This window comes from Vigna umbellata, chromosome 4 (genome assembly GCF_029865625.1).
Source record: "Vigna umbellata cultivar VRB3 chromosome 4, Vumbellata_1.0, whole genome shotgun sequence".
Lineage (NCBI taxonomy): Eukaryota > Viridiplantae > Streptophyta > Magnoliopsida > Fabales > Fabaceae > Vigna > Vigna umbellata.
Window position 1 is genome coordinate 41,269,608 of NC_142168.1, and position 25,701 is coordinate 41,295,308.

General features: G+C 32.3%; 1 protein-coding gene across 1 annotated transcript; it reads right to left on the minus strand.

Annotated features, from left to right (window-relative positions):
* Window positions 1–6,385: 6,385 nt before the first annotated feature.
* On the minus strand, window positions 6,386–8,014 carry LOC124821210 (uncharacterized). Its single transcript, XM_047293073.2, has one exon. The coding sequence runs from the start codon at window positions 7,794–7,796 to the stop codon at window positions 6,585–6,587; it is 1,212 nt and encodes a 403-aa protein (XP_047149029.2). The 5' UTR covers window positions 7,797–8,014; the 3' UTR covers window positions 6,386–6,584.
* Between the last annotated feature and the right edge of the window lie 17,687 nt (window positions 8,015–25,701).

The window sequence follows — 25,701 nt, forward strand, 5'->3', positions numbered from 1 at the left end:
ATAGGTAGGTCCAAAAATAGGTCGGCCAAAGTGGTTGACCTAGAGTGATCGACCAATGGTGGTCCGTACACATACAATACATAGGTCTCTTAAGTTCGAGCATTGAATAATTTGTAAAAGGGTTTAGACTTGATCGTTTGGTGTATCAAAGACTGAGTACCTGACGCTCATGTAAGTCGAATGTTGTAACTTGATCGAGAGGGGTTCTTTAGTTGGAACTTGTCCTTAACCAATAATTATGCGCTTTGTTGTATGTTGATTAGATGACATTCAATCATCTTTAAGGTGAACAATTTGGCAGAGGTTTTTTTCCCATAACTCTTCCTTAACAATTTGGGTGCTCCATTGATAAAGGTTCTTTTGAGAATTATTCGTTGACCGATCGGTTAAAGGGTGAAATAGGAGTTCACTTGGATGAACTAGTCCTTAATCAACCTGTTAATCAACCTAGTAGGTCGAGAGGATGAGCTCGACAAGACAAGGAGATGAGCTTTTGAAACTGAAGTCGACTAAGATGTCGAGACCGACAAGTTAAGGCTGACTAGTTGAGGTTGAATGGTAGAGCCGAATGAGGTTGAGAGGTCGAGGTCGAACGAGACCGAGTTGTCAAGACTTAGAAGTTGACAAACAATAAGGAAAAAAGGTTGGGTTCGATTTGTCAAGACTAAAAAGTCGACAAAATTTGAAGATAAGTTAAGGCCAAAGGAGACTAAATGGTTGAAACTGAAGGAGGTCGAGAGGAGGTGGAGGTCGAACGACCGAAGGAAGCCGAGAGGAGTTAGAGGTCGAATGGACAAGCTTTCAAGACAAAAAAGTCGACAAATTTTTTAAGCTAAGTTGAGACCAAAGGAGGTCAGCCGACCGAGATGTCAAGGACTGAAAATGTCGATAGATGATGTGAGGCCGAAAGAGGCTTTTGAGACTATGCAATCGAGACCGAACGAGTAGAATGTTAAGTCTAAAGAGGATGTTGCGACCGCATGATTGAGACAAGACGGGCAAAATGTTGAATCCTAAAGAGGCTATTGAGAGTACACGGTCAATACCAAATTGGTGAGGCTAGACGGGCGATATGTTGAAGCCTAAAAAGGCTATTGAGACCACACACTCAAGACCGAATGGTTAAGGCCGGACGAGCGAGATGTTGATCCTAAAGAGGTTGTTGAGACCACATGATGAAGATTGGGCAAGTGCGACGTTGAAGCCTAAAGAGTTTGAGATGTTAAGGCCGCACGGTTGAGGCTACAAGGACGAAACATTGAAGCTGAAAGAGGCTATTGAGACTGCACGATTGAGACCGAACGACTAAGACCGAATAAAGACAACAAGTTGTGGTCGAAGGAGGCCATGTGGTTGAGGCTAAATAAAGCCAAGAAGTTGAGGTCGAGGGAGGTCGTCTAGTTGATGCTAAACAAAGCCAAGAGGTTGAGGCTGAACGAATGGGCGATTGACTTCTTCCACTATATTTCTCATCTGATTCCTTGTGGTTACAACAGGAGTAAGAGATATACTCGCTCAGTCCCATGGTGAGCACCAAAATGTTTCGAGATGGGTCGGGCAAGTCTTCCAATTAATTGGTTTGTCTCTAACTTGTCACTTCCAAATTCAAGTGTTGTTTGGTTTAAGGAGCCTTCTGTGGGTCCAAACTACTCGAATGGTACCTACAAAAGATACTCTGATGGTAAAGTCAATAAGTGACTAAGTGGAAAAGCATTAGCTGTGATGATGCATGTGTATGAAAGTCATACCTTAGACTTTTATTTATAGTAGTTGTTATAGGCCTAATCACGACCCAATCATATCTTAATCAATAGTAGTAGGTTTATTTGTGATTATCATTCGTGTTAATTTGACCTTTATCTTGTACTAGTTGGCTATGTCGTTTGATCAGGATAGTTGACCAAGGATAGTCGTCCATGAGTGATCTGCTCAGAGTTTGATCAAAAAATGGTTAACCAAATATGATCAGTCCATAGTAGTCAATCAAATGATAATCGACCAAAGATAATTAGTCCAAAATGATCGACGAAAAGTTATCAATCCAAAATGGTCGATCAAATGTGATCGACCTAAGATAGATCGACCATCGATTCATATAAGTCGGTCAAAATAATCGAGGTAAAGTAATCGGCCAATGATAATCTAATACATTTACTAGGTAGTTTTAAAAACACAAATAAAATACTTTTTTTACTCAAAACTGACAATTCTTTTTTGTTTGACCGACCTTACTGACCGACCCTCTTTAGGTATTATTCTATAAGTCACTCCTTTCTATTTTTCTTTAGGTATTTTTTATTAGTAATTTCTAATTTAACTTAAATAATTAAATCAACTTTTTTTACTATTTATTATTATTAGATTCGTGAAATTATTAGTTAACAATGTAGAATCGTATGTAACCATTTTTATTACCTTAACATAACTTACTTAAAAATAAATTCTAAAAGATAGAAATTATCTAAACTTAGTCATCTCATCTTAGAAAATAATGAAATCCACTTTGAAAAGTTAGAAAGATGATAGAGAAAGAGTTTAGAAAAAGGAAAAATAATCTAGAAAGAAGATGATTTTTGGAAGTAAATAACCAAATATAATTTATATTCTTAAAATGCAACTGTAATTATAATATTTATTATTCAAATAATCTCTTCTAAATTAGTAAAAGTATGTTCTCATACTATTTTATACAAAAAATTATTCAAAATTGATGTAAACTATATAACACTATTGAAAACACTTGTACTAATGTACTCTTTTTATGATAAAAAGTAATAAAATTATTATTAATGTACTTGCAAAAATAAATATAGCTATTTTTATAATTTTATTATAGATAATTATTTTAATTTAAAATATAATTTAATTTTAAAAGATGATCAAATAAAAATTTTAATTTAAAAAAAATAATTATTTAAAGGGTAAAATTGATAAAATAACTGTTTTAATTTAAAAAAAACAATTATTTAAAGGATAAAAATAAACCATAGATGTATAAAAAATAATAATAAATTTCCTTTGTATTATAATATAAATAATATAAAAATACAGATCATATAGTTACGATAATAATATTAATTTAGTATTTTACATTTTTAAGAAAAAAACACTTCTTTTTCTCATCTTATATTTGTCTCTTGTAATATCTCATTTAATAGTGTATAACTATTAAATAAAACATTATAGATGTGATAATCTACAAGAAGAATAAACAACTGTTCTACTACAATATTATAGTCATCTATAAAAACATATATCGAGTATAGAAAGTTATATATATATATATATACATATATATATATATATATACATATATATATATATACATATACATATATATATATATATATACATATATATATATATACATATATATATATATATATATATATACTAACAAAGTAGAATTTGTCAAAAGAAAAATGATTATACACAACAAGATTTTATCCTAAACTATGATATTGCATTGCCCTCAATTTACATTGGATCAACTGAAATCTTCATTCCTCATGTTATTAAGGTGATCAGTGCAAAAAAAAAGGCCACACAAACAAACAAAAGCAAAAGTAAGGGTAAACTAATATGAAAAAAAACAAGAAGTCATACAACATATATAGATATATTAACATATATGTAACCACACACATCAACCAATCCTAGCACATACAAATACTCGTACTAGACTCAACCATCTAGATACATATATTGATATCAGACTCTGGCGAGTTATGCACTTGTGGTGGCCTCTACTACTCTGCAGAGCCATTGCCAATGGGTTTCACCCTATCATATACAAGGTTAGTCTCTTAACGTCATTGACCATGGTAAAGCCCCTAAACTAAGACCTTTCTACTTTTCTCACTACATACCTCACCCTTCTCTACTTGAGACTAGATGACTATTAGAACGACAAGATAACTCCCAATACAGAATCCATATATCAATACATACACTATTGAAATTACCACAAGAAACATCTAGAAATTTTCTCATAACATTTACATACATACTCATAACCATATTATCAATCCATGAAACATCAAAATACATATTACACATACATAAAAACCACAATAAAACCATCTCAAACAACTCAAAATATCAGAAAATCAAAGCATACACATTGATGCTCAGTGTCAGACCTTTCGCAAAAGATGACACTCAACTATAGGTCATGGCGCTCAACGTCATTCCTCTCGCAAAAGGTCACGCTCAACGATGCCCTGCCACGACTTAGGCCAAAGCATTTTCATTTTTGCACACTCAGTAGTACAAGCCTGACACTCCGCGGTTTGGAGCTAAAATGCTCATAAACCTGCAAAAGATGACACTCTACATTGGATCAGCTGAAATCTTCATTTGCTCACATTATGAAGGTGATCAATGCTAACAAAAAGATAACACAAACAAACAAAAGCAAAAGTAAGGGTAAGCTAATATGCAAAAAAAAAACAGTCATACAACATATATAGATATATTAACATATGTAATCACTCATATCAACCAATCCTAGCACATACAAATACTCGTACTAGACTCAACCATCTGGATACATATATTGATATCAGACTTTGGCGAGTTATGCACTTGTGGTGGCCTCTACTACTCTGCAGAGTCATTGCCAATGAGTTTCACCCTATCATATACAAGGTTAGTCTGTTAACGTTATTGACCATGGTAAAGCCCCTTGACTAAGACCTTCTACTTTTCTCACTACATACCCCACCCTTCTCTACTTGAGACTATATGACTATTAGAATGACAAGATAACTCCTAATACAGAATTCATATATCAATACATACACTATTGAAATTACCACAAGAAACATCTAGAAATTTTCTCATAACATTTATCATACATACTCATAACCATACTATCAATCCATGAAACATCAAAATACATATTACACATACATAAAAACCACAATAAAACCATCTTAGACAACTCAAAAAATCAGAAAATCACAACATACACACTGGTGCTCAATGTCAGACCTTTTGCAAAAGATGACACTCAATGATAGGTCTTGGCGCTCAATGTCATTCCTCTCGCAAAAGGTCACGCTCAACGATGCCCTATCAAGGCTTAGGCCAAAGCGTTTGCATTTTTGCACGCTTAGTGATACAAGCCTGACGCTCAATTGTTTCAAGCTAAAATGCTCCTAAGCTTGCAAAATGAACTAGTTCTTAACGCCAGCTTGCCACCGGTCCATGTTACATCAGATATCAATAAACTTAAATTTGTGATTTGGGGAAAAGAAACATGTTCAAATGGTAAAATTGGTATTCCTTACTTAGTACTTTGGTAAAAAACAACTTTTAATATTAGCAAATTGCTCAAACGATCCTAAGTTCCTCAATTCAACACCAATTCAATCAATGCAAACAATACACAAACATTTAACACGACTAGATTTTCAGTAGTTCAAACACCAATCAATATTATCAAATAAAACATTTTCAAACCAACCAAACATGAAATTTACAATTCTTAAAACATTTATAACTTTTAAACAAGAGAATTGACCAAATAACTCTAGAACCTTATACACACCCCTTGAAGTATAGAAAGCTCTATTTACCCATAAGAACCATACTAACACGATTAGGACACGTCATTAGAACCACTGATTAATATAGACTCATAAAGAAGACTCAAAGACCACATGCGATCCTAGACGGTCCACATGCATAGGAAGACTAAAGAGACCAAAGAAAGAGACAAAAAACCAACTTACTCTATCAAAGAAACGAATCAGATAGAATTGGAGAGTTCACTTCGAGGATCATCTTAGTAGTCTCTGATTTTCAAAAGAACTAACAAATAGTAAGAAACTCTATAGAGAAATGAGAGAGGTCTAAATAAAAGAATTTTAAAAAAATGATATAATTTAAAATAATAAAAATTATTTATAGAAATTCTATTTATACTTTAAATTTTTAATATTAAAATAATCAAATCTTATGGTTTAATATAAGTTTCCATTCTAAAACATTTTATGGAGTATTACATCTTTCATCCACTTGAATCTCAAGATTCTTTTCTTGTCATTTTCTTTTATGTATTCCAAAACTTATTCAAATTAAATCTCAAGATTTTTTTCAGTCATATCTTTTTATGTAATCCAAAACTGGAAAATAAAACACTAAATAAGATTATTCAAATTGGGCGGAAGAAAATTCATGAAAAAAACGCAAATTTATGAAAAAACAAAAAGGCGTTTTATTTTCCTTATAAATATTTCAACACGTTTAATTTAGGATTTAATTTTCAAATTTCTGCCTAGTTTCTTTTTATTGGAATTATTGGCTTTATGAACATCCTAATTCTAATTAATTAACTTTGGTCATTCAGATAAATAATTAGTACTTCATCAAACACATCAGTAACAAGCTTTCAATTTATTCACAAATTTGACTCGACATTTTCCTTAAACACGTTAAAAAGAATTTACTTTTACAAGCACGAAAAGAAGAGACTAATTAACATTCACACTTACTGAATTGAGACATAAAAAAGAAAAAGTATTCATTTGACTCTTCAGCCAAGTAAGTTCTTCATTGGTTGACTTCATTGTTTGATCTTAAAACGGTGGCAACACCTCCGTATCCCTAAGCCGCCGCCACAAACTGCTGCCGGCGTCAGCGGCGAAGAAGAACTCGTGATCGGTGGTTTCATGGCACTGTGCAACAGAAGGTGTAACAGTGGGGCATGGGAGTGTTGTAGTGGTTTGAGTGCAGAAACTCTCAATCTCAAAAAGATCAGAACTTGCGTCACTGGCCGCATCATCATCCATCATGGCATGTGACTTTGAGGGGCTTGGAGGTTGGAACACATGCAAGGACTCTCGTGGTGTTGCGTCCTCTTCTTCATGAACAACGTTCAGAAGAACCTGGTGGGGTTTTGTGGAGTTTGCTGCCATGGCCAAAGGGAAAGTGAAGCCCTCCTTTGATGGCCTTCTGGATTGGTTCATGGCAGGTTGGAATTGGAACAGCCTTTGAGATTTCAACTCCTTGTTGGATGATGGTGATGTTGGTGGTGATGCTTTGTGATTCAAGGAACCTTTGTGGATTTGGTTGGGTGAAAGGGTTTGAGGTTGTGGGGGTGAGGTTTTGGGTTTTGCAGAGTTTTTCTGTGTGTTTGCTTTGACTTGCACTGACTTTTTATCATTGCAGGGGCATTTTCTTCTCAAAAGCCAAATGGGTTTTGACAGAGAAGTTCTTAGTTTCTGTGTGAGATTGGAGGAGGTTTGAGGAGGGTTTAGAACTGAGATTGGATTTTTCCGAGGGTGGTGGAATAGCAAACCAGCTTTGTTGTTTAGAGTGGATTTGGATGAGGAAGGTGATGGAGTTGTTGGAGTTGCAAGATGGAATGAATGAGCTTTGTAGTTGTTGATGATGATGTTGTTGTTGCAGTTACCATTACCACCGACAACTGATGATGAAGCAGAATCAGAGAATGATCTTGTGGACTTTGTGATGATGTCACCTTGTTCTGGAACACTGTGTTTGTGTTCTGTGTCCATGTTGAGCAGGGGAGAGACTCTACTGTTGCTGTTGATGGTTACTCTTTGGAAGTTGTCATGGTTGAAGTACTTGTGTGCAGCAAAAGTTCTGAGCTCTGAGGTGGGATCATGGAGAAGGGTTCTAACTTCATTAGGCTTCATGGCATGGTGTGGTTCAGATTTGTTTGGTTTATCAGATGAGAGATGATGAAGAGAGGAAAAAGATTCACTATTTCTGTGTTTGGAGGTTGGTGACTTTGGATTCAGGTTGGTATGAATTGCTCTTTCCATTTTTTTTTTCCCACTCTTAGTTAAATGAGTGAATGGAAAAGATGAAGATGAAACCAAACATTGGAAGTACAGACTCTGAAATTCCTTGTCCTCGTATATATTTATGTGATTGTGTGGGGTGTTCTGAGACTAGGTAGTTTCATAGATATGTTGAACAGGAACCTAAGTGTGAACGGATGTGAGAAAATTTTCTAGTACGTTAAAAAGTAATGGTTGAAATTTGTTGAGTCATTGTTCATTTTATTGTTATAGAATTTCATTTCCATATCAGTTTAGAACAATTTTAAGTTTGATTTAAGAAAAAATATGTATTTAGCATATGTAACTATCTACCAATTAAAAATTATTTTAGAAATAGTTTTTAAGATAGTTGATGTAAAAGTTAATAAGTATTAGTAATATTATTATTATTATTATTGTTGTCATCAGGGTATTCAAAATTAAATTAATCTAATTTCAAAATAAAAAATGAAGTCAAAAAATTGCAATGTAATTAGCCGAGTTGTCACATTGTATCTTTTTCTTCTTAAACTGCGTCTTTTGATTTGGTGGGAAGTTTGAGAATTGAAAATTAACTCAAACCAAATTAAACCGTATATTTATTTATTTATTATTTTAAATTTATGTTTCTTTTGTTAAAATATAACTAAATTTCATTCAAGACAATTGAAGTGATAACTTATTTGCCGAATGAAAATATTCTAGTGTTATATGGTTGTAATTGACTTGCTAAGACTCTAACTTTTTAATTATAGTACAAAGTTAAAGTGAATTTATAGAATGAGTATTTTATTCTAAATTTGTTTTGTGTTTGAGAACAATTCATGTTTGAAGTTTTGTTTTGATTTCATTCATTGCTAATTGTGATTATTATAGTTTCACCAAACAAACATAAGAATGATGAAAGAATGTGTCATATATAAATTAAGTACACCAAGTTGAAATGAAGAACAAATAGTAAATTTAATGTTCGAAAGGAATGAATTGTCTCATATTTAATAATAAGCATTATTTCATATAGCCTAATGTGTCTCTGTTTTATTGTATGTGCATGACTCTTATGAACATTGTTTACACTTATAAAGAATTGCAAAATGGTTATAAATTAGTTAGATTTAGCAAAAAATAATTTAGATAAGTAAGAAATATATACTTATTGATACATCAAATTACTAAATGTTGAGTCAAACATTTTAATCAAAAAATTATATTGGTCGATGTTTAAAACTATCAAATGGATTATTTTATTATTTTAAAAAGAGTTTAGTACAACAAAATCTAAAAAAACATTACCTTTTTTATTTAAATTTTTATTTTTCGGAATTACTACCAACATTTGAATTCAACAAGTTCAAATAATGTATTAACTTATATTTAGAGAGAAGTTACAAGATGACATCCAGATCATTTTCTTTTATATCAATCTTATTCCAATCACCAACTTTATATAAAGGAAGTGATATCTAACATCATGCATCCCTACCATCTTACACATGATTCTTGGTCAAACAAATTATACTCAAATTATCATACAATATGATAATCTTTCCTTGAATTAAATATAGATCGATCATCAAACCCTTTTACCATAAGGATAATGATACTTTAACAACATTTTTTTGATAACATTTTAACATTATTTACGTGTCATTCTATGATTGGTCCAAAATTACTCTACAATCAATAATAATAATCATAAACACTAACATGGACCAATCACAAAATAACACGTAGATGATGTTAAAATGTTGTCAAAGTATCATTATCCTTTACCATATCCCTCCTTAGTTTCCTTCATTAACATCATATAATTCGCCTTAGTAGTCGACAAGTCTATTTTTTGTTGGAAAGTATCTTTAACTGACTCATAACCCTTTATTCATGAATGTGTAGCTTGTTATGAACCTTCTAGCATCCAAGTCTACAACAAGTCAAACTTAGAGAACCTTTCTAAAGTATACTATAAGTTACCCTTTAAGATAATTTCAATGCCTATATTCCACATATATCGTAGGATTCATTTCACAATTTGCCAATATATCGTAGGATTCATTTCACAATTTGCCAATACTCCTTCTCTATAGGTTACTCGCATCCTTCACCAAGCTAATTGTTTGGGCAAAGTTTGATATAGTGGAAACAAATGCATACATCAAACTTCCCACTACTAGAATAAGGAATACGTATGTCTTCTTTCTCCTATTAGTTTAAGTAGAATTGAGCTCAAAAAAACTATAGACATTGTCATAGGTATGTTCATGGATTTTTCACATATTCAATGTCAAAATGTATGAACACCTTTTATTAGTATAGTTTCTAACATAAAAAAGGTTTCTTTTGGACACAATCCCTTATAATATCTATACCAAAATCTTCTTAATTCATTAAATTTTGACAGCATAACATTTGTAATACCAACATCCTAAACTGGTCACACAAATTTAAATAGACTTTTATATAAATTATTGTGGATTAATTATAGTTATAAATTAATTGTTAGGAAATTTTAAAAGACTAATACTTTTATTTCTACTTCTTTTATGTGATTGTGTTTTATTTTGTGTCATGAATATGAAATAATCATACTTAATGTAACAGATTTTATCTTCATGCATAGTCAACGAGGAAAGTTGTAAATAATCAACAAAATCGTCCATCAACTGTGTTTATTAAAATAATTTTTAATGATTTAAAACATTTTATTCCTATTATTGATCGCATATGTTTTAAATATTTTCTCAAATTTAGATTTTATAAGTTAGTCCTAAGAATAATTATATAATTCATTAACTATATATAATTTCTCTAAGACGTAATCTTTATAAATTTCTTGTAATTTAGCTTCTAGAATTTTAAAATATTTAAAGCACTAAAACTATTATTTAGTCCTTTTGAATTTAAATCATTTAAAATTTACTCCTAGGTATTAACATAATTTAGTCTTTATATTTTAATTTTTTTGAAATATTTACTCTTATAATTTATTAAAATTTTAAAAAACTTATAAAATCTATTTTTACAATAAATTTGTGAAAAAAAATAAAACATTCTACTTTAATTTCATTTTTAATTTTTTCTTTTTCAAACTTTCAATATGAACAAACATCAATTTAATAGACCATTGTTGGTGATTTTTCCAAAATCAACCACAACTTTAATTTTAAAAAATAAAATAGTGATACACAACCAACCTAAATTATATATTTACTAATGGTATAAATGTTATAACATAATCAGAGAAATATACCTCAATCGTGAAAAATGTTGCAAGAAGGAGAGGATGCCTAGAGTGGAGAACCTCCAAATGCAACCTTCCACCACCATAAGTGAAGATTGAGATCTTAAATTCCTACTTTTGTGAGCATAAACAAAAAAGAAGAACAAAAAGTTTTATAAGAACATTTTGTATTGAGTGTCTTCAATATATTGAAACCTATTTTTGCATCACCTAACATTACATTCAACATAAAAAAAAAAGAAATAATGTAATATGCACATTTTCTACTAATCATGTTACATATTTTAGTTTATGATATAAAATTAGACAATAAAATGTTAAGGTGATTTAGAAATTGCATTTGATAAAAAAAATGAGTAAAATGGACTATTATATAAGTAGAAGACTGATAAATCTATTGTTTTGAAATTTTGAATTTAAAATGGTATGATAGTATCTTATATAGGCTTATTTACATTTTATTGTGGTGAATCCTCTATTCTCTTGAAAAACATCAAAGTAGTATCGAGAATATTTATGTGTTGTGAAAAATCATAAAGTTTAACTTTTGCTAAAAGGTAGTTTTATTTAGAAAAGAAAATGAAATTATATTATGTATGTTGAAAGAGGAGTAGACATGGATAAAAAGTAGTTTGAAATATGCATGAAGAGAAAGAAGGAAGTGTTGTAAAATCTGATAGAAAAAGAATGTGGACAAAATGGTTGTGGAGGGCAAAAGCAAAATCCAGACCACCTAAACAAGAAACATACATGAAATGTCCAGAGGCAGGCAACGAAAGCAATGCATGATAGATACAACGTTAATGCTGACCCACTCACTTTCTATCCAACTTTCATTGATTCAACAATTCATCGGATTTTAACTCATAAACACACTTCTTTCCCATCGCATTTCTCACCACATCACTTCACTCACACATTTCTGCATTCACAATGCACTTTTTATTTTCTATTTCAAGCAATATAAACAATTCCTCTATTTTATAATTGATCTTTTGAAAAACATTTCACTGTTTTTTCTTTATAAATAAATAGGTTAATTTAGTAATAACAGTTAATCTGTTACATTTAAATTACTGACAGTTTGACATTATCACTAACCAGAATATTTAGTAATAACCTATTTTTTTTATTTTACGATTACTATTGTTAATATAGATGAGTTGAGGTTACAAACCTTATTCTCCTTTTTCTCTTTCTTTCTCTTTCATCAGGTGGCCACATGAAGATAAAAACTTGAAAAAAAGAGAGAAAAAAAGTGACGAAAGGTCACGTCTCGAGTTTGGATATATATAAACAAAAGTGGGTTAACCACTATTTAGGTATTTGAATAGTGACATTATGTTTGTTAGTGATGATTCACTTTTTTCTAATATACTATATATTACTAGTAATTTCGGAGCGTGCCATTTGTAATTTAAACAAAATTTATATATGGAGAGAGTAAATAGATAAATCAAGATGGATATCGATGGATCTTTTAAGACAAGACTCTACAAATCATTACTATCTTACTTTATTACCATTTATTATAATAAACACCAGTGTAACCAATATTTTTTACGATGGGTAGAAAAAGTTTTCTTTTTTATGCTGGTTTGGAAACTAATATAAATATAGTATAATTTTTTTTTACTTTCTATTCGAATTATCGTAGAAAGGTCATATTTTATATTAGATTTCGATTCATTGTAGAAAATTCACTTAGAAATAAAAAAGTTTGTAGTAAAAGTTATTTTTTATATTAATTTTAGACACAACTAATAATGAGATATTCTCTAGTGATCAAGTTTTTACAAGAAGAGTTAAAGTCATCTATGAAGATGGTTTAAACTCTACTTTTTGGACCACTTTTGAAGTCATTATGGAGCATAACATAGAATAGTATAAGTTTCTTTATACCATGTATTCTGGCCAAGTAGTGTAGGTTTCTTTAGGTTATTTATTTCGCTCAAGTAAGTAGATTTGTTTAAAGCTAGTATTAAGACCTAATTAGTATAAGATTTTTCCTTAAGCTAGACATCCAAACCATGTAAAAAGTATGTGCCATGTGTCATGCTCCCATTGAAGAGGATTTAACTTTAGTAGTGGCCACAGGTTCTTCCCTCATTGGAGAGGATTTGTGGACCCTTGTCCACTCCTTAGAGGATCACTTTTTTGGTCAATGAATGCAAGGGAGAGAGATCATGCTTTTAGGAGACACCCTCGGCTTACAAATAAAGGTATCTCCTATTAAATATTTACCTTTGATTTAGAGTAAAGTTATGTTACCAATTTTGTGTCATACTACTTTTATTAGGTCATCCTAGGCTAGAACAACTTAAGTGGTCTCCTCTAGCCACCTTTTTTCAAGAGTTGACCCGACCTCTCTTATAGAATCAATAAACACCACCACTATCACCATAAAACATCACAAAATCATGAGCTTAGCTCCCTTGTCCATCAAAGGTTCCACACACATCATCCTTTCGCCCACCTCCATGGCTTTCCTTTTAGTTTTGACCCAACCTAGCTAGGAGGTTGCCATCATTTGGTCTCAATAGCTTAGGTTCTTCAAGAGCTAAGTGTTTTGGTCCTTTATCTATCATTTTATTTTCATGTTGTCCTTGTGTTATCTCCTTATTTTCTTGTTGTAGCTATCTTGAAATGGTCCAAATCAACCTCCCTTACTTTACAATTAATGTTGACGATTTTCAAAATTAAACTGCATCTAGCTTAGAGGTCAAAAAATATGTATTTATAGTCAAATTAAAGCCCTTTAAGTATAATTTCCAACAAAAAACAATCATATCATTTGGAGTTTTGTAGAGAAAGTTATGATCAAAATAGTCGGCAAAGATCAGTTGCCAAAATGTTGTCATCAACGTTTTTCAAGTTTTATTTTGGTAGTTTTAACTATTTGTTTATGTACTTTTAACTTTGTTGTGTTTTTTTTTTCATTTTTTTTGTCATACCACATATTTTGAGTCATTTTTATTTTCAAATTATTCCATATTGTCTAAAGTAATGTTTACTTCTTTTTATGTCATTTTTTCCTAATTGAACTTTACAAAAATCATAAAAATATATGTTCAAATGTGTTTTTCGAAACTGAATTATATATGTGCCTTTGAGTGCTTTAAGTTTGCATATTTGAGTTCATACTTATTGTTAGATCATCAATAAGTTCTTAGAGTTAGGTTTCCTTTGTGTCATTGTTTTGAGGTTCATGTTCTATATTGATTCTAGTAAGATTTTCTTCCATTTGGTATATTTGAACTTGTGAAATTTCAAAAGAGTTTTCAAATCTGAATTTGTGTTGTGTAGTAGTGTTTTTATGTGCTTAAAAATCAAGACAAAAAAATAGACAAAAGGTATGAAAGAAAAAGCAAAAGAATATTCATGTATTACTACCACTACTTTTTGGTGTGCACTCTCATGTTGATTTTGTGAGCTATTTACATGAATGTGCTACTGTTTTATAGCCTTCTCAGTTTGCAATTGAAGCTAAAAGTGTGTCCATTAGGCATCATTTGTTCATTACTTGCTAAAGACAAGAAACACCACTTTTACTCTAATCTTATTTTTTGGTTTTTTATATCTAATCTAGAGCTTTTTCTAGGACTTTATTTTCTTGTGCTAACCTTCTTTCTTGACCATTTATTTTCTTGATTGTCTGATAATGACATATTTTACTATGATTTCAGTGTCGAATTGAGAGAAAATATCAACTCTTTCTTAGCTTTTTGCCTTGTAAATCCTAATTTTCTTTTAGTTTCTTAAGTGGTTGCATCTTAAAATTTAATGATTCAATTTCATCACTAATCCCCATTGTTTAGTATGTTTTGGTCATTTACATCCAAGCTTGTATGCCAAACTGAAGAACCGAAGAACCATATAAGCAAGAATGAAGGTAAAAGAGGAAGTTTTGAAAGCAAAGATAAATGCTGAAGTTGGGGTGCAGCTGGCGTGCAGCTGAGCCCCATTCGTCCAGACTTGCTATAGCTGAGGTGCAGCTGGGGTACAGCTAAGTGCTAGCTCTCTGGAATGCTGCCGCTGGGGTGCAGCTGGCGTGTAGCTGAGCGCCAGATCTCTGGAATGTTGTCGCTGGCGTGCATCTGAGCGGTGGCGACGCTAATGTGGCAAATTTGGTCTATTTAGGGCTGAAACGCAAGGGGATCTAAATCTTTTGCTGCCCAAACACGATTTCTCTCATTTGGAGCTCTTGGAGGCGAGCCAGGAGCTGTGGGAACAGTCCTTCTTCACCCTTGGGTCTTCTTCCTTCTTCCATTTCCACCATTGTTGTAAGCTTGAGCTTTCCATTCATGGAGGGCTAGTTTCATTATTGTTGGGGGATTGATGTAGCCACTGAACTCTTATGTAAACTACTGTGTTTTGAATGAATATATGCCTTTTTCATTGATTGTTAGTGTTTAATTCCTTTTCTTAATGCTTGTTGTGAAGTTGCTACCCATGACATGATTTCAGGCTTTGCTTGATATTGGAAAATGTTGAGTAAATCTGGACTTGGATTAAACACCTAAAGGAAATAGTATCTAGGGATAGAACTAGGACCTTTGGTTGTCTTATATCTCAATTCTTAATGCGGAAATAATTTTTAGGTCTTCCAAGGGATTGGAGCCTAATAAGGAAGTCTAGGCTCTCTCTACCAAGGGATTGGGTTTGAGTAATTTAGTAGATTGACATTGGCATATTAATGAAGAGGAAGTGATTTTCTATACATAAGAATGAAGTAGGTGAAATCATACCCCCAACAATACCATTCCATATCATTTCTAATCTTTTCATTTCCAAGTGTTTGAGTATCTAAGATCACTTTTATCATTTATGTTTCATGTTTACTTTAATTGCACTAAAACCCAAATTATGAAGCATTGTTTAGTCTAAGTTAGCTGGAAATTATACGATTGTTTGGTGACACGAGTCTCTTGGGAAACGATATCCGGTCTTACCGATTTTATTACTTGAAACGATTTGGTATACTTGCCAAAGTCCCAACATTGTCTCCTTGTTATTCATGGTCTTTTCTACATCAAATCTCTTTTGAATAGCCTCTGTTCATTTTAGACCCTTTTATTGCTTTCTCTTTTGACTCTTTTGGCTTTTGTGGTGTTATTTCCCTTTGTGTGGTGTATGTTTGTCTTTGTGGTGAGCCAACACTTGGAGGTAGAATCCTAGGTGATGAAGGCCTAGTTGGAGCTTGAGGTCTTTGTGGAGTTACAAGAACACAAGAGAGTAAACACTTAGTGAGAAGAGTGATTTGTGTTTATTTCATTTTGAGTTGTAATATTGTGTTTGATCTGCTTGGGCCAACAATATTATTTCATCTACTTTAACCCTTGATCCGTTTTATAGGATTTGTGTTTGTAAAAGCGCTAAGGAAATGTTGAAAATTTTTAAGAGTAACTCATGAAGGCAAAAAGGAAGTCAAGCGTGCTCGAAAGAACTCTTTAGTAAAAGAATATGAGATGTTCCTTATGAAACACTGGGAAACAATCCACAATGTGCAGAGTTGTTTTACACATATCATAAATCATTTATCCGATTTAGGTAAGAATTTTGACATTGAAGAGTTATATATTAAAATTCTAAAATCTTTGAACAGGACATGACAGCCAAAAGTCACGGCTATCACAGAGTCACAAAATCTTGCAACCATGTCTATGCCGACTCTGTTTGATAGGTTAAGAGAGAATGAGATTGAACTTGAAAGGTTGACAAAAGAAGAGGATCAAGGAATAAAAAGAAATATTGCTTTTAAATATGAGATTGTCTATAGCAAAAGCGTCAAAGATGATGATGATTATGATTCCGAAGATCCAAAGAAATTGATAAAAATACTCACAAAGTTCATGAAGAACATACGAAAATACAAAGATCGCAAAAAGAAGCATCAATGATCCTCCTCAAATTTTAGGCGTTACGGTTGTGGAGAATTAGGACAATCAAAGCAAATTCTCTCGATAAAGAAAGAAAGCTCTCCAAAATAAAGGAGTGGGAAGAGTATAATTCAAGCTCTTCATCAAGTTTTGCATCAACCATTAACGACTTTAATGAGCAAGCAAATATTTGTTTAACGAACAATGATATAACTGGAAGCTAAGTAAGTACCTCTAGCGATTCTGATAATTCTGATGATATAGATCTTCATGAAGATGAATTGCATGATACATATAAGGAATTATTGCTAGAATCAGAAAAACTAGATCTTCCTTATAAGAAATTAAAAATTGATTTTAAAGAATTAAAATCAAAAATTGAAAATATGCTTGAAGAAAATGAAAATTTGAAAAACAAAATTTTCTATTTAGAAAAACAAAAATTTATTAGTAGTGACGAATCAATATCTTGCAAAAATTTGAAGAAATTACAATAAATAATCAAAGGAAAATGTAGTAAAAGTTCTATAGAAAAGGAAAAGGCCGTTAAAAATAGGTATGTTCCTAAATATAAGAATAGAACTAAAAGAACTTGTAGAGTTTAGGTAGAAGAAGGAACCACTTATTATAGGAACCCAAATGTTGTTACTTGTTTCTATTGCACGAAAAATGGTCTTACATCAAATAAATGTAGAATAAAACATTATGGTGTTCTAAATGGAATATATGCATGAATTCCTATTGTAAAATAACATGTCTCTAACTTCAAAGGACCTAAATAAATATTGTGTTTTGTAGGTTATTTCAAAATTAAGGAAGAAGTTTATGTATGTGCACCAAAACTTGGTAAAGTATGGATTGTAAAATTAAGGGGAAGTTGTTAGTAAGAAAGAAAAATTTTACAATTTTTTTTGTATTGTTTTATGTTTTGCATTATGCCTCTTGTTTCCAATTAATAAAAATTTGTTTTGTTATTTATTTGTTTATGGCTTATATTCAGGCGAGTCTTATTTTAAGGGGGAGAAATAATTAATCATGCATAGCTCTTTTTTTATAATGATAAAAAAGAGGAAGAAATATGTTTAAACGCTTTAATATATTATCTCTTATCTACTAATGTCCTCTCTTCTTTAAGTTGTGTATGAGTTACTTATTATGAGTACAGGTTAAAAAAAGCTTTAAACTCAATGAGTTTTTGGTCATCATAAAAAAAGGGGAGATTATTAGTAAAAAGATGAAACATAATAGTTTTGATGATGCCAAAATCAAGTCTCAAGTGCTCACTTTTCAATTATGAAGACTTGTATTATGTGTTAAAGCTTTTATAATAAGTAGTTTATGTACAGGACTTAATGTTTTGTTTGATTCCATGTAATTTATACTTTAAAATTGTCTTTGGAGTCAAAATACTCTTAAATAATCGATTAACTTCTTAAGATAATCGATTATCACAAAGAGGTTTTTCAAAATGCTAAAAACTCTATTTTGGCCTCTGGAATAATCGATTACCAAATACTAATAATCGATTATCCATAATTGATTATGACTTACCATAATTGATTATCACAACTAGCCGTTAGAATTTTTTAGCATGTTTTTTACCGTTATGCATTCATTAAATAAATAATCGATTGTCATAAGTGGATAATCGATTATCACGCGAGAAAAGGCTGAAAACATAATTTTGGAGGTGTCCTTGACTGAGGTCTTTATAAAGATGTTTTAGACTCTCATTCTAAAACACAACACACAATTGAACCTTTCTTGACAAAATAAAGTGTGACCTAGGGTTTGTGTAACTCTTGTACTTTGACTTTGAGAACTTGGTCTTGGCAAGAGCGAGAACTTTCACTAAGAGTGTGATTTAGTGTTCATCATTTGTCAAACATTCGGAGAAGGTGTTCATCCCATGTGGTCTTCAGGGGAAGTGAGTATCATCTCTTCAGGTAAGAAGAGATGTGTTTCTAAATCTTAAACTTGTTTTTCTGTGTGTAACAGTTTATTGGTTTTGTGATAGTAGAAGTTAATCTCTGTTTGGGATTAATAATTGGACGTAAGATTCTTGTGATCTGAACCAGTATAAAATTATTTGTGCAATTTTCTCTCTTCCGTTAATCTTTATAATTATTTTAATGATTTCCTACGTAAGTTAAAAAGAGAAAAGGAAAATTATTTTAAAACATAAGAAATCAATTCACCCTATCATGTTGATTTTTTTCCAAACACGCAAGCATTTCATTGCACTGCTCTAACAAGCTTGACCAAATTGTTCAGCAACTTCTTAAGGAAGGTTTTTCCCTTTCACTCATTGTAAGATAAGAAATTGCCTTTATTTTGTTCAAATTGTAAAATGGTTGGTCATGATTTATCTAATTGAAGACAATTACAACAAGATACAAATGTTATTTCTAGTGGGGAGAAAATAATTAGTGCAAAAATACAACAATATTATCGTCCTAAGCTGGTTGATGCACAAGATGGGATTAAGGGCTCTTTAACTCAAGTGGTAGAGCCTATAGTGGAGCTTATGGTGAAGTTTGTGCTTTAGTCTTTTATGGTATAACCTGTTGCTGAGTCACAACCTAAGCTAGTGGTGGTTAATCGTAATAATATTTGTATTGTGAATGGATCTCCTCTTGTTAAGAATCTAGATGGTGGTGTGCTAGTGGAATTTGATTCCTTGACTGATATGTCTTCTTTGAGGATGTCACTCACATAGCTTGCAAGCTTTACAACAATTAGATTCAACTTATAGTAGTTTAGAGGTAATTCCTAATTATTTAACATCTAATAAGAAGCTAGTTTTGTAGAAAATTTGAAAATAACTTATAAATAGACTAATATGCTTGATGAAAGGAAATATTATAATATTAAAGAAGATAATGAATTAATTCAAACTACAAGAAAACTTAATAAGAGTAGACTAAATAAAATTAATACTAAACCTTTCAAAACAAAAACTTCTAAAAATTAAAGTTATTTTTTAAAATATGAGAGAATTAACTAATGATAAATTCTTTTAATATGACTATAAATTTGTTCTTTTACTTATATATAAATTCAAAGTATGAAATAATTTTTATAAAGAAAATAATAGATTTATTATTAAAAAAAATCAGTATCATCATAAATATTGCAAAAGCTCAAACTCTAAAATAGTTATAAATACTCAACCTTTATTAAATCAATTGTAATAAGTCGACTATTTGTTCATCTCTAAATGAAAATTAATTATCCACATGCTTATTTAAATTTCGGTGATGGTCTTGAGTAACAAGTAGGAGTTGATCCCTAAATCCTCAAGAAATTGACAAAGCTTAATTGGATAAGAAAAATGAGCCTCTTCTGAGCTAAAAAAACTAGCCTTTTCATTCCTATAACAATAGTATGCAACTCAAATTTATTGTTGTGATGCCTTTTGCAGTGATAATATGTTAGGGTTAGTTGAACTTGTCTATCTGTGTCTTCTTTCTTCGTGGTTATCCAGTTATATAGGGATTGCGTTCTTATCCACGATAATAGGATGCTCATTGCCTGCATAATGCAGCAGAGAAGTTGGACATTTCTTGTTTTCAAGCCTGTGGTCTTTTGCATTGCATAAATGTTTCACGTGTACCAAATAGCATCTATGGCGTAGTTGGTATGACAATTCATATGAATTTTCCTATACCAGAATTACATCATCTTCTGTTGTATCTTTGATTCGCTCATTTCTCTTTGCCTCTCTGTATCCTCCGTGCGCTTTGTTTTAACATATGTGACATATTCTGCATGGTTGGTTACGTAAGGTCAATTAAACAGCATTTAAAAAATTTGGTATTGATGTTACAATTGCTTATGCATTGTTGCTGACAATGTTTATATACCACTCATCAATGTTTAGATGAAGAGATTTTTGTTACCAATTTAAGTTATATTTATCAGTCAATTTATTAAAGTGATATAATTAAAAAAATATATGATTAAAAACATATATGTTATAAAATATTAACTGTATAGAGCTTTTAAGTAATATTTTAATTTGGTAAGAGATTAAATTAAAAATATATATTGAAATTCAAAAAATAACGGACAAAAGTTATATCAAGAAATTATTATTCTCATCTATGACCTTATATTGTATATTCCAAATTGTTTCTCTTCGTTTTCATTATAAGAGAAAATTAAAAAAGAATCAAAATATTATAAGATCAAATATCATTATTCGATCTATATTGTTTCCAATTATTAATACAAATACACTTTTTTATACTTCTCTTGATACATAATATGGTTTAATTGATTTTTGTTATTGGTCAATTTTTATTCATAATCTACCTATTCAACAATAAATGATGTATGAATCAAAGACACATAAAAAAAATATACTACTTTTAATTAAAGCATTACAACAAGTTCATGAATTATTTTTATATGTTGTTTAACTTTTTTTATATGTAATTAATGTTGACTATTGAACATAAACATACAACCAAGAAAAACAATAAAGAAGGAATTCCACGATCACCGATTACCATTGCCCCTTATATCTTTAAGAATTGAGGTTAACTATGTTCTATATACACTTTTTTTATTAAGGAGTTTTGTTTGTAATACACATCCTTTTAGTCCATGTAGTTTCATAATCATGTAATTTTGATTTCTATAAAATTTTAATTGGAGATTTAGTGGTTTAATTTTTTGCATTTAATGCAATTTTTGTCCTATATTAATACGACATCTAATTCATTATAAGAAATACTACATGTTTATAAGTAAAAGTAGTGTTAATTATTCATTTATTTAAGCTATTAATAATATATTTGACAAATAGATATACAATTTAAATTTTGTAGAGACTGTACATCATAAAAATACCAAAAGTGGATCTAAACATAAAAAATTAACTTTTATATACATTAAAATCAACTTGTTTACTTGAACTTTATAAACCTTGTGTGATCCAATATTTCCAAAACTTTTGACACGTATTTTTTTTAAATTTGTTTGTTTTTTTGTTATTATTGTTTGTTGTTACACGTTCGTAGTTCATGCTTTATAAAATACCAAAAACTGAAATTTGTTGTTTTTCTGCTTTTCAGGTTTTCTAGGATTGTAAAAAAATCATAAAAAAAATTGATTAACGTGACAAAATTGAACGTTAAGGTTAAAAATTCAAGGACCGCGATATTCCAACAACGCATATTTAACACTGTTTTGACAATGCCACGTGTCGTTGTTTGATTGGTTTGTTTTAAAAATAAAATTTTTTTAAAACCTACGAAACGGAAGTCCGTAACCCTTATTTTTACTGAAATTCCGAAAATAGCCCTTTCTCTGTTCCATTGGAAACGAAGGTGCGTTCTCTTGGAAGGTCGAAGGTCGCGTTTCGTGGCGCTTCACTTTGTTCTGTGTGCGTTCGTCTTCGAAGCTTCCATCTTCGCTGTCGTTGTCTCGCTCTCTCGCTCTATCATTTTTACTTTGTGTTAATCTCACTTATAATGACAAAAGTAGTGATTGAAAAATGAACGCAGCATTATAATAAGAATTTGAAAAGTACGAGACCATTTTCAGTAAAATTAATGGTAATTAATGGGAAGGAGTTGATCAAATTCTGAGTGGGGAGATGGGTGTTGGTCATTGATGTAAACGCAAGAAGTGTGGAGTGACCCATGAGTAGGGGGACGAAGTAGTGCAAGGGATGAGTCAGAGTGTTGAAAAAATGGTCTGGTAATCGTTTACAGAATCCTGGTAAACGATTACCCGAGAGAAAATTGGATTTTGTACATAAAGTCCAACACAGGTAGTCAGCCAGGTGAACAGGGGTCACCATTGGAAAAAAAGCTCAGTTTTAGGCAATTCTGCACCTGTCTGAGGCTGGTCCAGGTGTTTCAGTGGTGGGAGAGGGTGGTTGGTGATGTGATGTGTGTCCAAGGAGTGTGGGGTGACCCCTCATCAGTTGAAGGAGCAACCTCTGCAAGGGATGAGTGAGGGTGTTGAAAAAAGGGTCTGGTAATCGTTTACAGCATCCCTGTAAACGATTACCCGAGACAAAACTAGATTTTGTACAGAAAGTCCAACACAGGTACTCAGTCAGGTGAACAGGGGTCACCATTGGAAAAAAAGGTGAGTTTTAGGCACTTCTGCACCTGTTTGAGGCTGGTCCAGGTGTTTCAGTGGTGGGAGAGGGTGGTTGGTGATGTGATGTGAGTCCAAGGACTGTGGGGTGACCCCTCATCAGTTGGAGGAGCAAGCTCTACAAGGGATTTGTTGACCAAAAAACCATACGAGTGAATTTAAGGGTCATTACTGGTTGGGAGGTTATGTTTGATGACCCCAAGAAGTGGGGAAGAAGTCATTCTTACTGAGGGGACCAAGTTGGACAAGTGCAGAGCTAATCTGCAGAAAAAACATTGTCGTAATCGTTTACAGTGGCCTCGTAAACGATTACACGAGAGAAATCACTGTTTTGTACAGAAAGTTGAACTGAAGTAGTCAGTTGTAGTGTCCTGGGTGATCATTGGCAAAAATTGTTAATTTAAAGCACAAGTCCACTTGTATTTACTTGGTGTTGGTGTTTGACTGGTGGTAGAGGGTGGTAGGTGATGGGAGGTGACCCCAAGAAGTCGGAAAGAAGTCATTCTTACTGAAGGGACCAAGTTGGACAAGTGCAGACCCAATCTGCAGAAAAAACACTATGGTAATCGTTTACAGTATCCTTGTAATCGATTACAGTGTCAAAAAAGGTGTAAACTTGATTTCTAAGGCATAATTTGAAAGGTCTTTGAGTATAGATTCCAACAAAACAAGAATCAACTCATTTGGAGTTCGGTGAAGAAAGTTTTGAGCAAAAGAACAAGCAAAGGTGAGAGTTGACAAAAATATATGAAACGCTAACTTGAAAGAATAAACTGTACCAACTCAGATGTCCAAAAATTACAAATTAGTAGTCATTGGAAAGATTTTTGAGTCTAGTTTCTAATAAAAAAAGAATCACATCATTTGGAAGTCGGTGGAAAAAGTTATCAGTAAAATAGCCAGCAAAGGTCAAAGTTGACACCATGTTATCTCACCCAAGTTGCTCATCTCATAAACATTGTTTTTTTCCTTCATCATGGGGTGCCAAAACATCACTTCCCACCACTGAAACACCAGGACCAGCATAAGAAAAGTGCAAAAGTGCTTAAAACTCACCTTTTTGGCCAATGGTGACCCCAGTTCATCTGACTGAGTACCTGTGTTGGACTTTCTGTACAAAATCCAGTTTTGTCTCGGGTAATCGTTTACAGTGTCCTTGTAATCGATTACAGTGTCAAAAAAGGTGTAAACTTGATTTCTAAGGCATAATTTGAAAGGTCTTTGAGTATAGATTCCAACAAAACAAGAATCAACTCATTTGGAGTTCGGTGGAGAAAGTTATGAGCAAAAGAACAAGCAAAGGTCAGAGTTGTCAAAAATATATGGAACGCTAACTTGAAAGAATAAACTGTACCAAATCAGATGTCCAAAAAATACAAATTAGTAGTCATTGGAAAGATTTTTGAGTCTAGTTTCTAATAAAAAGAATCACATCATTTGGAGGTCGGTGGGAAAAGTTATCAGTAAAATAGCCAGCAAAGGTCAAAGTTGACAGCATGTTATCTCACCCAAGTTGTTCATCTCATAAACATTGTTTTTTTCCTCCATCATGGGGTGCCAAAACATCACTTCCCACCACTGAAACACCAGGAGCAGCCTAAGAAAAGTGCAAAAGTGCTTAAAACTCACCTTTTTGGCCAATGGTGACCCCAGTTCACCTGACTGAGTACCTGTGTTGGACTATCTGTACAAAATCCAGTTTTGTCTCGGGTAATCGTTTACAGTGTCCTTGTAATCGATTACAGTGTCAAAAAAGGTGTAAACTTGATTTCTAAGGCATAATTTGAAAGGTCTTTGAGTATAGATTCCAACAAAACAAGAATCAACTCATTTGGAGTTCGGTGGAGAAAGTTATGAGCAAAAGAACAAGCAAAGGTCAGAGTTGGCAAAAATATATGAAACGCTAACTTGAAAGAATAAACTGTACCAACTCAGATGTCCAAAAAATACAAATTAGTAGTCATTGGAAAGATTTTTGAGTCTAGTTTCTAATAAAAAAAGAATCACATCATTTGGAGGTCGGTGGGAAAAGTTATCAGTAAAATAGCCAGCAAAGGTCAAAGTTGACAGCATGTTATCTCACCCAAGTTGCTCATCTCATAAACATTGTTTTTTTCCTTCATCATGGGGTGCCAAAACATCACTTCCCACCATTGAAACACCAGGACCAGCATAAGAAAAGTGCAAAAGTGCTTAAAACTCACCTTTTTGGCCAATGGTGACCCCAGTTCACCTGACTGAGTACCTGTGTTGGACTTTCTGTACAAAATCCAGTTTTGTCTCGGGTAATTCTTTACAGGGATGCTGTAAACGATTACCAGACCCTTTTTTCAAAACCCTCACTCATCCCTTGCAGAGGTTGCTCCTCCAACTGATGAGGGGTCACCCCACATTCCTTGGACACACATCACATCACCAACCACTCTCTCCCACCACTGAAACACCTGGACCAGCCTCAGACAGGTGCAGAACTGCCTAAAACTGAGCTTTTTTTCCAATGGTGACCCCTGTTCACCTGGCTGACTACCTGTGTTGGACTTTATGTACAAAATCCAATTTTCTCTCGGGTAATCGTTTACCAGGATTCTGTAAACGATTACCAGACCATTTTTTCAACACTCTAACTCATCCCTTGCACTACTTCGTCCCCCTACTCATCACGGGTCACTCC